This window comes from Vicugna pacos, chromosome 5 (assembly GCF_048564905.1).
Source record: "Vicugna pacos chromosome 5, VicPac4, whole genome shotgun sequence".
NCBI classification, from domain to species: domain Eukaryota; kingdom Metazoa; phylum Chordata; class Mammalia; order Artiodactyla; family Camelidae; genus Vicugna; species Vicugna pacos.
In genome coordinates, this window is record NC_132991.1 from 61,945,562 (window position 1) to 61,964,119 (window position 18,558).

At 33.0% G+C, this 18,558-nt stretch overlaps 1 protein-coding gene across 2 annotated transcripts in view; it reads left to right on the forward strand.

Moving 5' to 3' along the window:
* Window positions 1-18,558, forward strand: part of ERBB4 (erb-b2 receptor tyrosine kinase 4) — a 987,764-nt gene that overhangs the window by 726,407 nt on the left and 242,799 nt on the right. For both annotated transcript variants that reach the window (XM_031678247.2, XM_031678250.2), the window contains exons 10-13: window positions 2,716-2,789; window positions 3,586-3,676; window positions 5,136-5,335; window positions 16,395-16,527. In XM_031678247.2, coding sequence (XP_031534107.1) covers window positions 2,716-2,789; window positions 3,586-3,676; window positions 5,136-5,335; window positions 16,395-16,527 — 498 coding nt within the window. The remainder of the gene's footprint in view (window positions 1-2,715; window positions 2,790-3,585; window positions 3,677-5,135; window positions 5,336-16,394; window positions 16,528-18,558) is intronic.

Consider the following 18,558-nt stretch of genomic DNA (forward strand, 5'->3'; position numbering starts at 1 on the left):
CTGTTACTGTCAATCGTCTACTAACTAGCTTTTAGTAGGATGCATGGTTTGATTAAAATAGCTGGGGTATTTCTTTAAACTAATAGAAAGGCAAGATCCATAATTAAATGAAGTTATACTTTTCAAAAACAAATTTCTGCAAAAAATAAATTTACTATCAAGTTGTCAATTAAAAATTTAACGTGTAAAAGAGCTCGAGAAAGTTAAATATATTTATAGTTTATAGCATAGTAGTGCCATAGCTAGAAATAAATTAGGCAGTCATTTCTTTATTTGGAATGGAACTGCAGGTAAAATGCAGTGTTCAGGGTTATCGATAGGATCCCCTTTCATGTCTTGTCATGTTTAACGTTGTTCATGTGAATACGTTTAGAGCAACAAAATGTTCACCAACTGAGTGTGTCCATGCTGTGTCCCAGTGAGACACTGATAAGAAAATGCTCAGATGATAGATAATGGAAAACAGATAATGTTTGGTGAAAAAATAAAATGATTTCAATAGAATCGTGAAAATATATTTCTCTTTATCCTGAGCTTTATTTTAGATCACCAAACATCAATGACAGGATGGACATAATGTTCTTTTTCATGCCCCTGAATTTAGCTAGGAAAGTCCTCGACTTTAAAATATTATAGATTTCAAGTGGCTCTAGGATGGAATCCCCTAGGGGTACTTTGAAGTTGGTAAGTGGGATTCTGTCAACTTATTTTATGAGAGTTCTGAATCTCTAAAATTAAGTGTATAAAATTTCTGCGGTCCGTTGGGTTTCATGTGAACAGTCCAGAATTCATTTCATCTCTGACAACCTGGATGTGTTCTCAGTAAAGATCTGGACTGACCCCATTATTGTGTGCTTACCCTGAACTTCGAGTGCTTCTCAGTAAAGTGAGAATATCAAAGAGCGAGTGTTGAAAAGCCCATTCTACTACTCAGAGCTAATGTTTCCTCTGCATACAAGTCTTTGCATGTGAAGAAATGGTAACAACAGTTTTCTCATTTGATGAACTTAATTGTGTGATTTCATATTCATCAAAAGCATTGTTTTTGATTCTGTATATCTTATAAATAGAGCAAATTTATTAGAATATTTAATTTAGCTTTTGAAAGGTGTTCATGTCACACTGAGGAAAATCTTAATTGCTTATGTGTGTGTTATAGGGAAAATTGCACGTAGTGTTGTCTAACTTCCTGTAGAACTCCACGTCAGACTAGTAGTGCGTTGTATCAGTTGCACTTCTTAGCTTGAAACAGTCGTTTCTGCAAGGAAAGATTTTTTCTTTAAAGATATGTGATGGTTCAAAGTACAGAAGAATATATTGGTGAACCAAGCTGAGAGATCCAGTACAATGTGGTTCCAGAGATCAAGGTTGCTGAACTAACAGAGAATCTTTTCAAGGCTCTGATGCCAGGATGAATAAATACAAATAGACTCGGACTCACATTCCCAGAAGACAGACCAGATGTTTGTCAGGGGATTGCCGAGTGCTCTGACTGGTAGCCTCCAATGGATCACCATATCCTAGTGTTCATTCCCCATATGAAAATGAAGGTTCTCAGAGACTGTAACACAACAGATGTGCACAGAAAGAATAAAATTCAGTTGACTGCTCTAAGTGAATACATGCTTCTAAAGAAGCCTAGTTCATTGTTTTAGAAGGTTTGGTCTCTCTTGGAGAAGTGGCCAGTGAATGGAATTTAACTTTTCTCTGAAGATTTTATATTAATATGAGGTCTCTACTTGCCCAGAGTAGCACTGAACGTCTTTTGAAGTAATAAAATAAGATAAAATAGAAAACTATATATTCCTTTAAAAAACCTGAAAGTAGTGCTCGGATTACTGAGGATTGTTTAATATTATATCTATTCAAGTATGCAGTTATTTTGTACGATCAGCGTGTAAAGCATGAAAAATATTTTTCTAAGATGAAAATGTCTGAAAAATATCCAATAAATATTTCATTTTAAAAGTTACTTTATATTCATTTCCAAAAAGACAGGGCATCTGTGTATCAATAATATTAATTACAAAAATACATTTATGCATTAGTAGATGGTATTTCAAAGTCTCCAAAATTTATAACAATTTTTGAGTATTATTAAATTTGTTGTAAGTTTTATTTTCAAATGATACTATGATTCATATAGATGGAAACAAATAGTTCCTGTGTTATGGAAGTGAACATAAACAAACCAGATAGGAACAGGATTGCACTAACAGATAAATGTGAAGATACAGCAAAAAAAGGAAAAAAAAGACTTCCTATATTTGTTTTCATCCTTCTTATGAAATTACAGCTTTGATTAGCAATTTAGTATGCTTTGAGGAGCCCACAAGGCCATTATGCTCACCATAACATAATTTATTTGAAGAGTATAGTTTCCCAATTAAGAATAAACTTTTAAAGGCAAAATAAAATAAAATGATTAATAAACAGAATTGCTATATTTGGAGGTTTTCAGGATAGTCAAATTGAACCATTCCTCTAGATCTAGAATAGCCTCCAGTGAAGAGCTTTTATATTCTGTGTCATCAAAGTGTCCTCAAACCACCTTTTAATCCCTTTCCGCATCTAGCATAGAAAAATTTGGATAAAATTTTGTTAACCTTCCTATTGCTTATTAAAATTGGATTTGAATGAAATAAGTCACAATGCTCATATTTTCACTCCTCTATATAATTTTAAATTTGGCTGCATTTCTTCTTGATTTTCTAGGGACCCTTACAATGCAATTGAAGCCATAGACCCAGAGAAGCTGAATGTCTTTCGGACAGTCCGAGAGATAACAGGTAATTTTTTTAAGTGAGTTTGTCATGCTAAGAACTATGTGAATTTTAGTGTTTTGTTGAAAGTATTACATAGTATTGGAATTTTCAAAGCTAATTCTAGGTTTAAAAACACATGTTATTTTAAATGATGGGTATCTTTATTCCTTAGCATTTGTGCACATTTTGAAATTCTGTGGAATTAAAAAAAAATTTATCCTTGAAATGTTGATGTTACTGTTTTTGCAAATGTCAGTGGATCTTTGAGCCCATCTTTTTCTATTTACTTTTCACAAATACTATTGAGAATGGGTAATATGTAGAATTCACTTAGCACATGTTTATAAAGAACCTAGTATGTTCAGGACTAAAATAGTGGATGATATGGGGCCCATAGACATGAATCAGTCATGGGATGGTTATCAAAGACTGTAAAATCAAATGAGGAGGGTTAGGTATATACATGAATGTCTTGGAATCCAAGACAGTCAGTTCATTTAAGTGTACAGATAAGGTGGCAAAAGATTTCAAAAAAGAAATTGAAGCTATATGTTTTTCTTTTTATCTAGTTAGACTAAATATAGATATTTGGTGCTCTTTATTTTGACATTCATTATCTATTGAGTATTAAAGAAACTTTGGGCAAGACACTCAACCTTCGTAGAAGAAATATGAGGTTGAATAGTTCAGAAATGGAAATATTTGCTGCCTTTTTCTTACCCCCCATTTTCATTGTATTTTAAGAAGAATTACTAATAATTACTAAATGTTACTAAGACAATGACATTCTGAATTTTTTTACTGCCCTTATCTTTTGTAGGTTTCTTGAACATACAGTCATGGCCCCCAAACATGACTGACTTCAGCGTTTTTTCTAACCTAGTGACCATTGGTGGAAGAGTGCTATATAGGTAGGTGTATGTGTTCAAAGTTCCAGGTCTCTCTACATCTTGTGTACATATGTCAGAGCCATCAGACTCACTGATTTAAAGATCCACGAAGTACTGGGTTTTCACTTTAAATTCCAAAGGAAAACTCAATGACAAATACCTCTGGTTGTGCTTTAAAGTATTCAGCTTTATTTTTTAACTGCCTGTCACTTATTATTAGTGTTTGCAGGTATTGGAGTACATGATGTGAATCATAAAATTGAACCTTCTTTTTGATCATATGTTATCATAATTAAAAGATAGAGTTGAATGACTTGATAATGGCATTGGTGTGTGGGATGGGATACAAATGCCTTTTAACCAGTAGGTTCTTGTTCGGTCTCCAGCGCTGTCATTTGAACCAAGCATCACAGCGCTGATATTTCAGGAACTGGTCTACCACCCTACATGCATCGTTAAGCTCACATTGCAATCAACAACTCAAGGTGGATGTGATGAAAGCAACGATTTGAAAGGCTGAATTATATCCCAGTTGTGTACACATACACACTCGCACACGTGTGCACATACACACAGACATTTTATATTAATGCATATTATAGTTATATGTGTTTATATATATATATAAAACACGTGAAAAATTCTGAGTATTAAAAGCAGAACATATTTACATTTATAAATAAAGCAAGAGGGGGCAGCTTTGATCTCCAAAATATAAAATAATGTTGATTGAAATGTGGGGAGTACATTTGTTCTTTGGAGAATGGAAAAATAATTTAATTACAAATTGTAGACTGTGCTGAAATAAAAACAACTTCCTTGAAATAATAACTTGCTTCCACAGTGTGGTTGTTATTCAACTTTTAGAGATGCTTTCTTAGTTGTCCAAGCCTTCTGAGTATTTTTTATAGTTTTAGTTTAATTTTTGGTATCTTCTATCCTTACTTATACCTATTTCAACTCTTACAATTAACACTTTGATTTCTCAGGTATAAATTAAAGCTAAACATCGATAGTCATTCTGTGATATTTACCTTCATCCATTAAATAGAGTAGAATTAATATCTTACTTTAGATAGATGATAAATCACTCCATAAACATTTATTTAATTACTTAGCCTTAATAAAGGATTTCATCCTTGAGGAACTTAAGATTTGGAGGGTAGGACGAGGTCAGGCAGTGAGCAGCGTCAGTGGCACATATGTAGACAAGAAATGGAGGTGTCATTGATATTCATGCTTCTAAAGGGTGAGCTTTTGTGGGGGTCAAATGATTACTTTTAAAACCGTCATGTTTTACATAGCATGTAAAGGAAACAATATTCTGAGCACAGATTTATCGATTCAGTCTTTTTAATGCTCTATTAACATTCTTCCTGGAGTAAGATATGACATCCTCACTTTACTTCAAGAATGCGTGTCATGGCCAGGAGATAATTCTTATTGTCCCGTTTCTTTTGTCCTCCTCCCCTCTCTTCAGTGGCCTTTCCTTGCTTATCCTCAAGCAGCAGGGCATCACTTCTCTACAGTTCCAGTCCCTGAAGGAAATCAGTGCCGGAAATATCTACATCACCGACAACAGCAACCTGTGTTATTATCATACCATTAACTGGACAACACTCTTCAGCACCATCAACCAAAGAATAGTGATCCGGGACAACAGGAAGGCTGAAAACTGCAGTAAGTACATTCCCCAGACGTTAAAACCCAGAAGCTTGAACATTTTTCTCCGATTCTGCATTGGCCCAAACAATTAGAAATAACAGCAGGTCCGAATTGTTGCCCTCTTTTCCTCAACCCTGAAAGAAAGTTTGGTATAAAGTAATCCGAATAGGTGACTTTTTATAATATCTTGCATGTTTTTATAATATATTGAGTGCTCTCAAATCTTGCCTAATCCTAAGAACCCTCCTGTGGAGATTTAGACTCAAGAGGTGTAAGTGGAACCTGGGAATCTAAATGTTTAAAGAGCATCCCAGGCAATTCCTTGGATCCATTCAGTTTGTGGAAACCCACTCTATTTCAATTTTCTGTTTACTTTTTGTTTCAGTGAATTTGATAACAGAATAACAAAGTATTTGCCGTTTAGGGGTGGTGAAAAAAAAAGACGTGTTCTTCTGAAATGTGTAAAGCATGCTGTTCCAGAAGTTTGCTATTCAAGAAGAAAGATAATTTCATAAACGCATTTTTTGTGGGCATGGCACTATCTCTTTTTTCATTATTTGGCTCCTTGTTGGTCCACGCCATCACTTCTTTGTTACACAGAAGCAAGTAATGTTTCCATGAGTACATACCTATGTCATTCCTTTCTTATTCTTTGGTATTCCAGTGATTAATACTTAATTCTTTCCTGTTTTTCTCTTGAGTATGGCTTTCTTTTACATCCTACAAGTGCCTGACTGTGCATATAGTAGTGACTTGCTTATGATAAATATCAAATAAAAAGACTTAGAATTCAAATGATCTGTTTACAAATGCATGCTCTTGTTGTGGTCATGTTGAGTCAGTCCTTTTTAAAGTCACATTCCTTAGAAACATTTTGCTTTCAGGAAGTCTTCTTGCTTCTTTGATGTCACCATTGGAACCATCACAAGGATATGCACAAGTAATGATTAAGTTCATTGTTTGTGTATATGAATGAATAGTACAGGACATTTTTTTTTAAATGTAAACTCTTAAAGAGGCCAATATGATTTAAGTTTACTAAGTTAAGTAGTCAGTGAATTAATGTATTTATATCTCATTTTGTACCAAAAAGTGTTTAAGGCAGCTCAGGTTAGTAACTTTTATAAATTATGACTTATAATTTGTGAGGAACTCACATGATAGCTGTTTTGGATCCTTCAAAATATATTCCAGAGAAAAGACATCTATTGCAACATGAGAGTGTTATTTTGAATGAATTTGAGTTCTTACACATTCTACACAGAATCGAGAAATATAAAATCTTATTATATATCAAAATATGCACGTTCACACTGAGTGAGATTTATCCTTTCATTTAGTCTGGATTATTTCCTTCATTTTATACATTTCTGATTTCTGACAGAAGGCTTGTTTTTCTTTTTCTCTAATACTTAAGCTTCTTATCCCACATTACGGTATATGTGTTTGGACATGCCCCAGACAGAGTAGATTATTCATGGAAGTAAAATAGAACCTTTTCAACATGAACTTATAAATACTTTCCTAAGTCAGGGTTATGCTCTCCTTTTCTTCCACTTTCTTCAAAAAAAAAAAAAAAAGCAAAACAAAATGAAAACAGATGATAGTACTACTACCTTATAAAGACAAAATTTAATTATGAAAAAAAAAACCTAAAGAAAAAAATAGAAGAATCAGAGAAAACTATTCTTCTTTGACTCATTTAATCATTTTACAAATCCCTTCTTTTGTCTTTTGTGAGCCTGAATAAAAAGCAAATGAGAAAATGTAGAAAGAGATTAAATGTAATAAAGCAAGCTAGGAAAAATTTATGTAATTATTTCATACCTCTTTAAGACTTCTAAATTTTTCAAACAACCAAAAGAAAGATAATAATGATAATGATAATAATAATAATAATAATAATAATAATAATAATACACTAAAAATCTAACATGTTCAGCTTTCAGTGTTGTTTCTCTTGGACAGAGTTTAGCCATTTTTCAGATTGTGAACATGTTTTATTGTTCTATGCACTTAGTTGACTTTACAGTTTTAGGAAGTAATGAAACAGTTAGAAGAAAGCAATTTTGTGGTGCCATAGTATAAAATTAAGTATATATATATTTTTTTTATTTTTAATATCTTAGAATAAACAATTTTTGCATGAAATCTGTTTATCACAATTTGGGTTTCAGTCTCATCGTACTCTGGATCCTGCGTTTTCAGAAATGTAACTACCTTATAAACTTGACCTCAGAGATAATGTTGCTGATGTTAAATTCAGCCTGCAGTGGTTGCACATTTATGATTAAAGCCATTTTATCATCCATAGCATTATCTGCAAATGAGAAGATTTAAATATTTGCTTCATATAAAATGCACCATAAATATTGCATTTTTAGATATTATCTCCTAATAATCTACAACCGGACATAGACAAGCACACACACATTATAAGACATATGCATACATAGATATATAGTGCAATGTATATGCGTGTACACATACAACACACGTGCACATCCCTGCATACACACACATAAATGCTCACACACACAGTCACCATAAAATACTCTAATCTAAATCTGTGTGTTGGATTGGCCACTTAAAAGAAAAGACAGCCTTGATTTTTAACAGTGATTTTTGGACTTCAGCATGCTTTAAAATAGTAATGATAAGAGAAGAAAAACTTCACCTCATCTATAAAGTGTGACCACAGCTTGATCAATCTTATTCTTTTAAGTCACAAATTTCAAAGCAGACTTTATGATTTGAAGAGATTGAGGTTGAGAGAAACTCCAGGACATGAAAAGCTAGAACATTTTCTGCCTGTTTTATTTGTATGGTGATGGTAGGGACAAAACAGTGCTAGTTGGAAGGAGTTTTAGAGTAGGTTTATAAAGTATTTGAAATTTCTTTAAATATTTAAGCATAAACTTTTAATGCCAGAATATAAACAGTGAAGAGATAAATATTACACCAAACTTCAGAATCTGAGTTACATTTGAACTCATACATCTCTATTTTAGAAATATTTGCATATATATATATATATACACTTGAACCAACATAAACATGAGAGAAATTATAATTACTTTTCAAAATGGAAATAATTTTATTTTTCTGATTATAATAGCATTTTTATCATTGTTAGAAACCAAAACAGTAGAAAAATGTTTGGTAGATAGGTAATGAAACATTTTCATATATAAATTGGTTCATACCATATATATTTAAATACTGTTCAGCCATCTATGCCTTTTACTTAATATATTCTGAGGATCTTCCATATCAGTATATAGAGCTCTTCCTTATTCTTTTTCAAGTCTGTGTATAAAAGTACTTATTGAGTAAGTGCTGTATTAATGGTAATTTAATTTATTTTCTAGTTTTCATGTCGATGCTTCCATGATGTGAATCTTTGTTCATAAGTCATTTTACACTGTGCAATTACTTCCTTGGGCTAAATGCTCATAAGTGGAAATGCTGTGTAAATGAGGTTACAGATAATAAATTTGGTTAGATATTGCTACATCACCTTTCAAAAATAGTGGATTGGTTTGCACTTGTCCTAAATGATGTTTGATAAGGAATATTGCACTGCTCTTTACAACACTGAATATTATCCATGGTCTTTGGTGATCTGAAATATGAAAATGAGGCCTTTTAAATTTACCTTTTTTGGTTGACATTGAGTCTCTTTTTATGTGTTGACTAATCATTTATATTTCTCCTCTTGAAAATTAGATAGTTATGAGCTTTAAACATTTTCAATTCTGGATTTGAAAGGTCTCATGACAAATTAAATACATCACATTTTTCTCTTAAATATATTATGTATAACTTTCCATCTATAAGTAATTTAAAAAATTTATCTTTTGATAAACAAACATTTTATGTTTTTATCTAGTTAGATGGATACACTGTTATTTTTCTTTTTATATTTATGATCTTGGCATGGTCTTAGTCTTTTTCTTCTAGTACTTTAAAACTATACTGAGATTTTTTATCCATCTGTAAGTTTTGGTATAGCATAATTTTTGAAAAATCTTCAGTTAATTAGGATATTGATCAAGCATAACTTACTGAATAATCTGTCTCTTCTCACTGACTTTAGGTATATGAAATATTTCAGCTAAATAGCAAAAAAGTGCCAGATTCTATTTCTCAATCAACATAGTTTAATTATCACCACCACCCTGTAAAGTTTAATTATCACAATTTTTCAGATTAATATATAAATATTCAGAATGTTGAATAATATTCTCAAAGTTTGGAACTATTAAAATCACATTCAGAATTTCAACCCAATGTGTATCTAATTTCAAAATTTATACTCTTCATTTCACCATGATTCCTCTCCAAATAAGGAGAAAGTAATGGATGTACACAAGAAAATCTGTTGATTTACTGAAGTATACCCTATATAGCATAACGATCAAGAGAACACTCTAGAGCCAATAGTCTGGATTTTAATCTCAGCAAAACTATTTCCTAGGAGCTTGGCCTTTGGTAAGCTACTTAACATCTCTGTACCTCAGTTTTATCATTTGTAAAACAGGTGTAATAAAAATGCTCACTTCGTTGAATACCTGGCTCAAAATAAGTGCTATACATGGTTAACTGTAACTATTATAGTGCAGTCAAGTTCTTTCCTAGTAGAGATATTGTATAGTGTACATAAACCTATAACCACATTATTTGGTGTGGAGATTCAATATTTAACTTTTACTTAATGAAAAGTTCCTTTTGGGGGAACAAAAAAACAAGGAGAAATATTGAGGGTCTTCTTTCTTTTAGGTAGATGAAAACTTCACATCATCAAGGTGGTGAATTATAAATTTGCAAGTAACATGTCAACTGGTGATAGGCATAAAAGAAATAAGAATAATTATTAATAGGAGCCTAGACATTTAAGAATTTAAAAACAACCTCCCGAGATCTTAAATGAGTAAAACAGTTTATGCTTGAGACTCCTTTAAAATATGTTTTTTACCTTTTCTCTTATAACTAAAACATTTTAAGGTTGACTTTATGATAAGTAATAGAGTTAGTGTTTTATAAATATATTCACAAAATATGAATTTTAGGTTAATGGTTCAGGAGACAAATATTTGATAATGAAGAATACATTCTTTTGCACAATGAATATAAAAGGAATATAAATTTCTATATATATTTGTGATTTTGATGTTCCTGAATTTTGACAGTAGAAAAATCCACCTCACTGCATATAAATATAGAAAAAAAAAAAAGGAAATTGCAAAACTATAGTTAATTGGTAATAACTGAACTCTCTGGATGACAATACAATTCGATTTTACGATGAGTCACACTGCATGTCCAGAATTTAATCTGAACATGAATCGACATTTAGTTGGGACAAAGGTTTGATGAGTAGAGAACAGAGGGTATCTGACACCAGTGGAAAATACAACAATATTTGCTGAACATATTATTTTGTTTTTTCTATGGCCAGAGTGACAATAACTGCAAAATAGGAAACATTTTACTTTTTATAGTATCATGAGAAATTCTGACTTTCTATAAAATCACGGTAAAACTGTATCATCAACATTGTCATTTCTAATAAGTTGTATATTGTAGAAAAATAAATTTTGTTTGTAAATTAAGGTTTTCCTTGTTTTAAGAATACATTGCTAAAGTCACAGATTTTCTTACCTTCTCTGTCACATATAATATGCCTTTAATTTGTACACTTCTAGCCCAGCCCATACTCTCTTGGATAACTGCATTTCCAAACAAAGATCTGCCAGGTCAGAGGAATCATCCTTTGGCTCTCATAGCCAATATTTACTGGGAAATTAGTGAACTTTGGATCCTTGCCACAATTTTCAGTAAACCATAGCTCACCATGGGTCATAAAGTGCATAACTTAGAATACAGTGAAGTCACTATTCTAAGCAGTAAGAACATAGAAAATCTTAATTGTACTTTTAAGATTTTACCAAAGTTATACATTAATACACTGTTCTTTGTAAAAAAAAAATCAAGTAACATTTTCTCATTGTATTTGAAACAGCACAATGTCTAATTACTAACAATGCTACCAAATGTTCTCTGTGTTCTTATCAAAAGGGTAATAAGCAGTTGTAGTTTCAGAAATGACATCCCTTCTATTTTGTAATCTGGAAATTCTGAAGGAATTAAGTGCCTCTCAACAATGAAAGGCAAGATTACTGTAGGCTTTAGTTTTTATCACAGATAGCAACACTTTAACATGACTTGCCTCTAATCAGTGGGTGAGAAATTTTAAAGCAAAAACTTGTAGTTATTAAAAATGCAGAATTCTGATGTTTAAGTGACTTCCCATTAATATATAATAATGTAAGTTGTAAGAAAGATAGTTCAATAAAACTAACTGAATATAAATGTGTAAGATCAAATTTTATATAATAGATGAAGAATTAAAAAGGAATAAAAGAGTGATATTAAAATTTAAAGTTATAATGTCTATTTTTCTATGCATTCGGCCATTTTAAGGTTATTTAGAGAGTGTTTCATATTCTGAAACATATACATTTATGTACAGTTTTTCTATATACATCTTCATGGGATAAACATGATTATCAGTGGAAATCTTTAAGAGGGGAAAAAAAACCCAAAAGTTATATTATGAAAGCAACTGGTAATGAATGAGTATATTCAGAATCATACTGCACAGTGTCATGAATCTCCGTTTGCATTCAATATCTTCCTGTTCTTGTAGAAAATAAAATCAGTGCCTCAGAATGTTTGTGTATCACACTTCTGTCTAAGGCCCTCAAACATGTTTTCAGTTTCTTCTTTTAGGATGTTCGCAAAGCTATCAGCACTCCCTTGATACCGCCCATTCCATGATAGTACATCAACTTTTGATCTATTTATTTCACCAACTCACATTAATTGTTTTTTTCAGGTTTGAAAACCCCTCCCTCTTGTCGCTTTATCCTCTCTCTCCCAAGGGTGATGGAACTTTACAGCATGTGGAAGGGTGAAAGATTACTGCTTTGATTTTCTGTTAAATGGTCTGACGTTACTTGGAGAAGAGATTTTTAGTTTTGCCCAAACTCCTACCGTCTTTTCTACTGCCTACTGCATACTGCCTGCCTTAGTCTCTCCTCAGATGTTCCATTTCAGAGCAGTTTTGGATCAGGGAACGAGTATCTGCTGCAGGAAAGCTGGAATAGGCAGAAAACCATAATAAATTACTTTCTTCTAATTCTTTTCAAATGACTAGACGGTGATATTCAAGGCTGGTTGGTCATTTCTGGCAGTGTGAAACCATGGGAAGTGTCTCCACAAAGCATAGAACAAAAGGCCAAGGAAGCTACTTCTTTAAAAATTTTAAGAGAAAATAAGTTTTCAATCAGCACCAAGGATTCAACAGCCCTCTGACCTCCCAGAATGATAGCCCCCCATGGGAAAGAGAGGGAGGCCCATTCAGTGGATTACAGTTCAAAATGCCCTTATAAACTTCTCTAAAGAAACTTTAGCACTGTGGCTATTAGGCAACTTTAACTTCCTCTGTGTTTTCTCTGGAAGCTGTAAAATAGTTTTCTCCTTTATCTCATCTGAATTGTACCTGTCTGTTAAAAATTTGAGAGAGAATAATGTGCTTAGTATTTCGACCTTTACAGAGAATATTGAACTTGCTTTTGTTAAAATAGAGGCAAGCTTAAATAATGGATCTTGCTACTGTGCTGCATGTGTGAAAGTAAATGGATTAGCTCTAAATATTGAAATGAAGTACCTGTCTACAAGTACACAGGCAAAAAAATACCTTCTCTTTCATGGCACAATTCTACCTACGTATGCTGTTTGCCTTACTTACCTTATGTAGAGGCATGGGTTTGATTATTATAAAGTATTTCGACAGATACTATGAATCTTTTCCAATAAAGACTGAAAGATATGATTTAATTGTGATAGTTCAGTTTTTGTGGTCAGAGCAACATAGATTCAAATCCTTACTCTACAACTAGGCATGCAGCCTTGGGCAATTATTTACATGTTACTCCTCTGTAAGTTAATAATAACATCTACCTTTCAGGGTTATGATGACGATTAGACACCTTATTAGTAGTAGATAATAATGCAGGGTTGCTTATTTAACTAAGTCCTCAATAAATGTACTTAAGAGAAATGTGGAAACATTCAACTATGCACACATGTTTACTCTTAAAAATTACAGTTGGCCTAACTTAATGTGTAGACAGCATTAGGTGAGCCCACAGAAAGGCCGACAGCAATCTGAGATGGGAAGGATAAATAGGAATTATTAAGGCAAAGGGGGCTAGGGGAAGTTGGGCATTACACCTCTAGCCATAGACTCCTTGAGCTGAGGATACAGAGCAATGAGTAATTAAAATGAATGAATACTGATATACACAGCAACATAGATAAATCTCAAAATAAGTACGTGGAGTTAAAGAAACTATATAAAAAAAAGAATACATGCTGTATATTTCTACAAAATTCTAGGAAATACAAACTAATATATATTGAAAAAGCAGACCAATGATTGTCTGAGAATGGGACAATAGGAAGGGATTACATAGGTCATGAGGAATATTTGGAGGTAATGAATATATTCTTTGCCTGGGTTTCATATATATATATATATACATATATATATATATATATGTATATATATATGTCATGATTTCATGTATCTGTCAAAACATCAGATTGTACACTTTATATATGAGCAGTATATGTCATGTATACTTCAATAAAACTGCTAGGCACACACACACAGTTTCTCTCTTAAACTATATTGGAAGAGATTATTCAATTAAGCAATTGTGAAGTGAAAAGATAGCTTTTCTTATTTTTAGGCAGGGAAAAGTACATTTTATTTTATTTTTTAAAATTTTTTATTGAGTTCTAGTCAGTTTACAATGTTGTGTAAGTTTCTGGTGTACAGCACAGTTTTTCAGTCATACATGAATATACACATACTCATTTTTATATTATTTTTCACCATGAGCTACTATAAGATCTTGACTATATTTCCCTATGTTATACAGTATAAACTTGTTTGTCTATTCTATATATACCTGTCAGTATCTGTAAATCTCAAACTCCCAGTCTGTCCCTACCCACATCCCTCCCCCCTGGCAACCACAGGTTTGTATTCTATGTCTCTGAGTTTGTTTCTATTTTATAATTAAGTTCATTTGTCTTCTTTTTTTTTTTTTAAGACTCCACATATGAGTGATATCATACTGTATTTTTCTTTCTCTTTCTGGCTAACTTCACTTAGAATGACATTCTCCAGGGACATCCATGTTGCTGCAAATGGAGTTATGTTGTCATGTTTATGGCTGAATAGTATTCCATTGTATAAATATACCACAGCTTCTTTATCCAGTCATCCGTTGATGGACATTTAGGCTGTTTCCATGTCTTGGCTATTGTAAATAGTGCTGCTGTGAACATTGAGGTGCATGTGTCTTTCTGAATAAAGGTTCCTTCTGGATATATGCCCAGGACTGGGATTTCTGGGTCATATGGTAAGTCTATTCCTAGTCTTTTGAAGAATCTTCATACTGTTTTCCACAGTGGCTGCACCAAACTGCATTCCCACCAGCAGTGTAGGAGGGTTCCCTTTTCTCCACAGCCTCTCCAGCATTTGTCATTTGTGGACTTTTGAATGATGGCCATTCTGACTGGTATGAGGTGATACCTCATTGTAGTTTTGATTTGCATTTCTCTGATAATTAGTGATACTGGGCATTTTTTCATGTGCCTATTGATCATTCAGTGTCTTCATTGGAGAATTGCTTGTGAAAAGATATCTTGATAGGTCTAAGTCTGTCATGAGAAAGAATTTTATGCAGTTTAACACAGGGGCCTCCTTAAAGCTCTGGGATATCAGAAAAAAGAATACATGAATTGGAAGATTTTGTTTCACTGTTTTAAAACTAATCAGCATCACAGATGCTGGCAATTCACTTTCTCAAGCATTTGTTAGAGAGACAGCTTTCACAGATAGGATCCCTCTTTAAATTACAATCACATATTCAGTGCTATCCCATTCCATCTCACAAATGCTCTTGTCATAACAAGTTACATCCCCTAATTAGTAGAGTTGGTAACAGGAAGGTGAAAAGGCTTTTGATGTTCTTAATCTTCTAGGAAATTCTTAATATTTTATGGAAATCACATGCAATCGTGTTTCACATGCCTCAAATCACTTTTCAGACACCCAGAAAAGCATTTGTAGTTTTTATTGGCCTTTCTTATTCAATTTCTATCACTTCACTAAAATTACACTTTTCAGTATAAATAATATACTGAATAAATATGATATGGTATAAAGGGGGACAGAGGTGGTGAATTTCAGTGGCAATTTTAAAACATGGCCACCAAATTTGTTGGCACCCCCCCAAACAACAAAAAATATAGAGATAAGACTAAAGAACGTTGTTACTCATATAATCTCAATACTTCCTCATAAATAACTACTACACTTTGTTTAAAATTATTTCAAAATGCTTTTCTTGCATGTGCCAGTTTGACTCAGTATCAAGGTAGGCTTAGTCAGAGTATACCAGAGGCCTGTACAAACTTGTATTTTATTTCTATTTCTTTCCTCCCATGTTCACTTTCATATAGTCTTCCTTTTCTTTCTTTTCCTCTTTTAATTTTTGTTTTGTTTTATGACAAATATCACTCATTCTATTTCTGCATGAAGTTCTCATATGAAATTGAAGTCAAATGTTTGGTGTATTAGTGGAGCCAAGGATGCTGCTTTAGAACAGTGTGTTTTGTTCCTTACCTTAATTGGAAGGTTAATGTCTGTCACTCTTCCTCCCTAGAGTTTTGATCTAGGCAATGGCTGTTTGCTCAGTCTTATGAAAATGCAGTGATGTTACACACACAGGGACGGGGGCTCTGCAATGTGGCAGAAGCCGAGGGTGGCGTGGGACATGGTGACTGGGTAGGCAAGCAAAGTTATCTGCCATAGATCTCTTTCAAACGGACCCCTTCAGAAATAGCTTTACTTAGGAAGATTCCTATTAAAATGATAAGTTTTGACACAGGCTTCTGTTTTATTTCCCCTTGATTTTGGTGTGTTTTTCAGCTGCGGAAGGAATGGTGTGTAACCATCTCTGTTCAAACGATGGGTGCTGGGGACCTGGGCCAGACCAGTGTCTGTCGTGCCGTCGCTTCAGCAGGGGAAGGACCTGCATAGAATCTTGTAACCTCTACGATGGGTAAGGCATCTTACAAAGCAGCCTTTATCTCATGAACTTTGAGGTGCTGATTGGCTTAGATTTTAAATTGATAATAAAATGGTAAAGTTTCAGAATATGTGTGCTGACCAAGATTTTTAAGGAGAGCTTTGTTGTATAAAGGAGAAACATATAAAAGAATTGTTTTAAGGCAAAATAATTTGATTTAAATTAACAAGATAGGCAACATGCATATTAACTGTCGTGCACACATTTTAAAAAGTGTACCAAAACAGGTAATTCTTAATAAATGATAATAATTTATACTTATAGAAAATAGAAAAAAATATATTTCTATTTTCTTTATGAAGGACATTGTTATACGTAATATTTCCTAGCATATGCCTCAGCAATCTTTTTTTCTCATGTTTTCCTATTAATTTTCATCAGGAAGTACTGCATACCTTTTGATTTGTTTCCATTCAGGTTGTGTGTCTATTTGATTGTGTTAGGAATAAAACATGTTTCTGTATCTCTGACAACTGTTTAGCCCTATAGAGAAATTACCTTTGTAGTTTCTAGTTGAAAAGATTTTTGAGAGTGTTCTGTCACTTCCTAAAGATAACCCAAGATATACTTTAAATCAAGTATTTTAAATTCCATCTGATAGTACAATAATCAAATTGCCAACAATAAAACCTAGTGTATACCTTGTTGCGTGGCATTTCATATACTCATAAAATCACTTCATCCTAACACACCATTTCATGTATCGCAGTTGTCCTTCATTAATATGATGATGCATTTTTAGTACTGTCCCTGAGTCAAATTTTCCTATATTGCTCACTGAACAGATTCTCAACAGTTTTGTAAAAGTGTAGTTTTGAAGTTCTTTATTCCATTTCTTCTTCTGCCTCATGAATTTTCCCATTTTAACAACTGTTTTCATGATCCCAGATAACACTGTATTTTTGCATTTTACATCAGAAAGATAAAAATCTATGGATCATAATAATGCTGATATGTCTCTTCTTTGAAAGATGACAAAAACCAATTTCTTCCATGAAATTTAGGGGAAAAAATTAACGTTAGAATTTTAAGTATAAAAACAATTTAAAAGAAGAATTTAATAGTTTTCTCAGGAATATTTCAACTTGTAATTTTATGAAGTACGGTCAATTCTTAAATTTGATAATGAATAGCAAGTTATTTGCTGCTTGTGTCATTGAATTGTGTTCATGCTTGTTGACATTATAATGAAAGAATGATATTTTCTGTACATAAAATAGCTCAGATTAAAATGTGCTTGTCTCTGTGTAGCAACTGATGCCGTTAAATGGAACTAATAGACTTTAATTACATTAAGTGAATGTTACATCAGAAGTTTATTGAATATGTATGTGTAACTTGAAAGAGAGAATGGGTTCTGGAAATCATTTTATCTAACAGAAGCATCTTATGAACAGTGAGAACTGGTAGAATGTAAGTTTTGGCCAAGTCACAACCCTATGGAAGTACCAAGCCAACCCCAGAATTCAGGGCATCCGATTTTCATCCAGTGTCCTTTCTGGATGGCCATTGTTTTTCTTCAGTGTTTCAGTTTTAAATTTGTTAGAAATATTATTGACGTATAGTCAGTTACAACGTGTCGATTTCTGGTGTAGCAAATAGTGTTTCAGTCATGCATATACATACATTTATTTGTTTTCATTTTGATCACAGCATTGGCAAAGGTATCACAAGGAAACTGTGAGAAATGTGTGACAGCAAAAACACAAAGCTCAGTGAGCAAAGCTCACGCTAAATCGAATGTGATTTGTTAGGTCAGATTCAAGTGAAAGGGGATCTCTGACAAAGTCACTGCGGAATCATTAGGAGACAGGGAAGGGAAAAAGCAGTGATGGAGACAGTGACAGTAAAGAAACTACAAAGAGAATCTGTTCTGAGAGCAGAAAGGAAGGGAGCCAGAAGCCATACAAATAGAAGTGTAGTCTATAAAATAAAAGGCAGCGAGGTTGTCTCCATGTTTTTTTATGACATATTCATTGTACTCCTCAACTCTGTGTTTGTGGA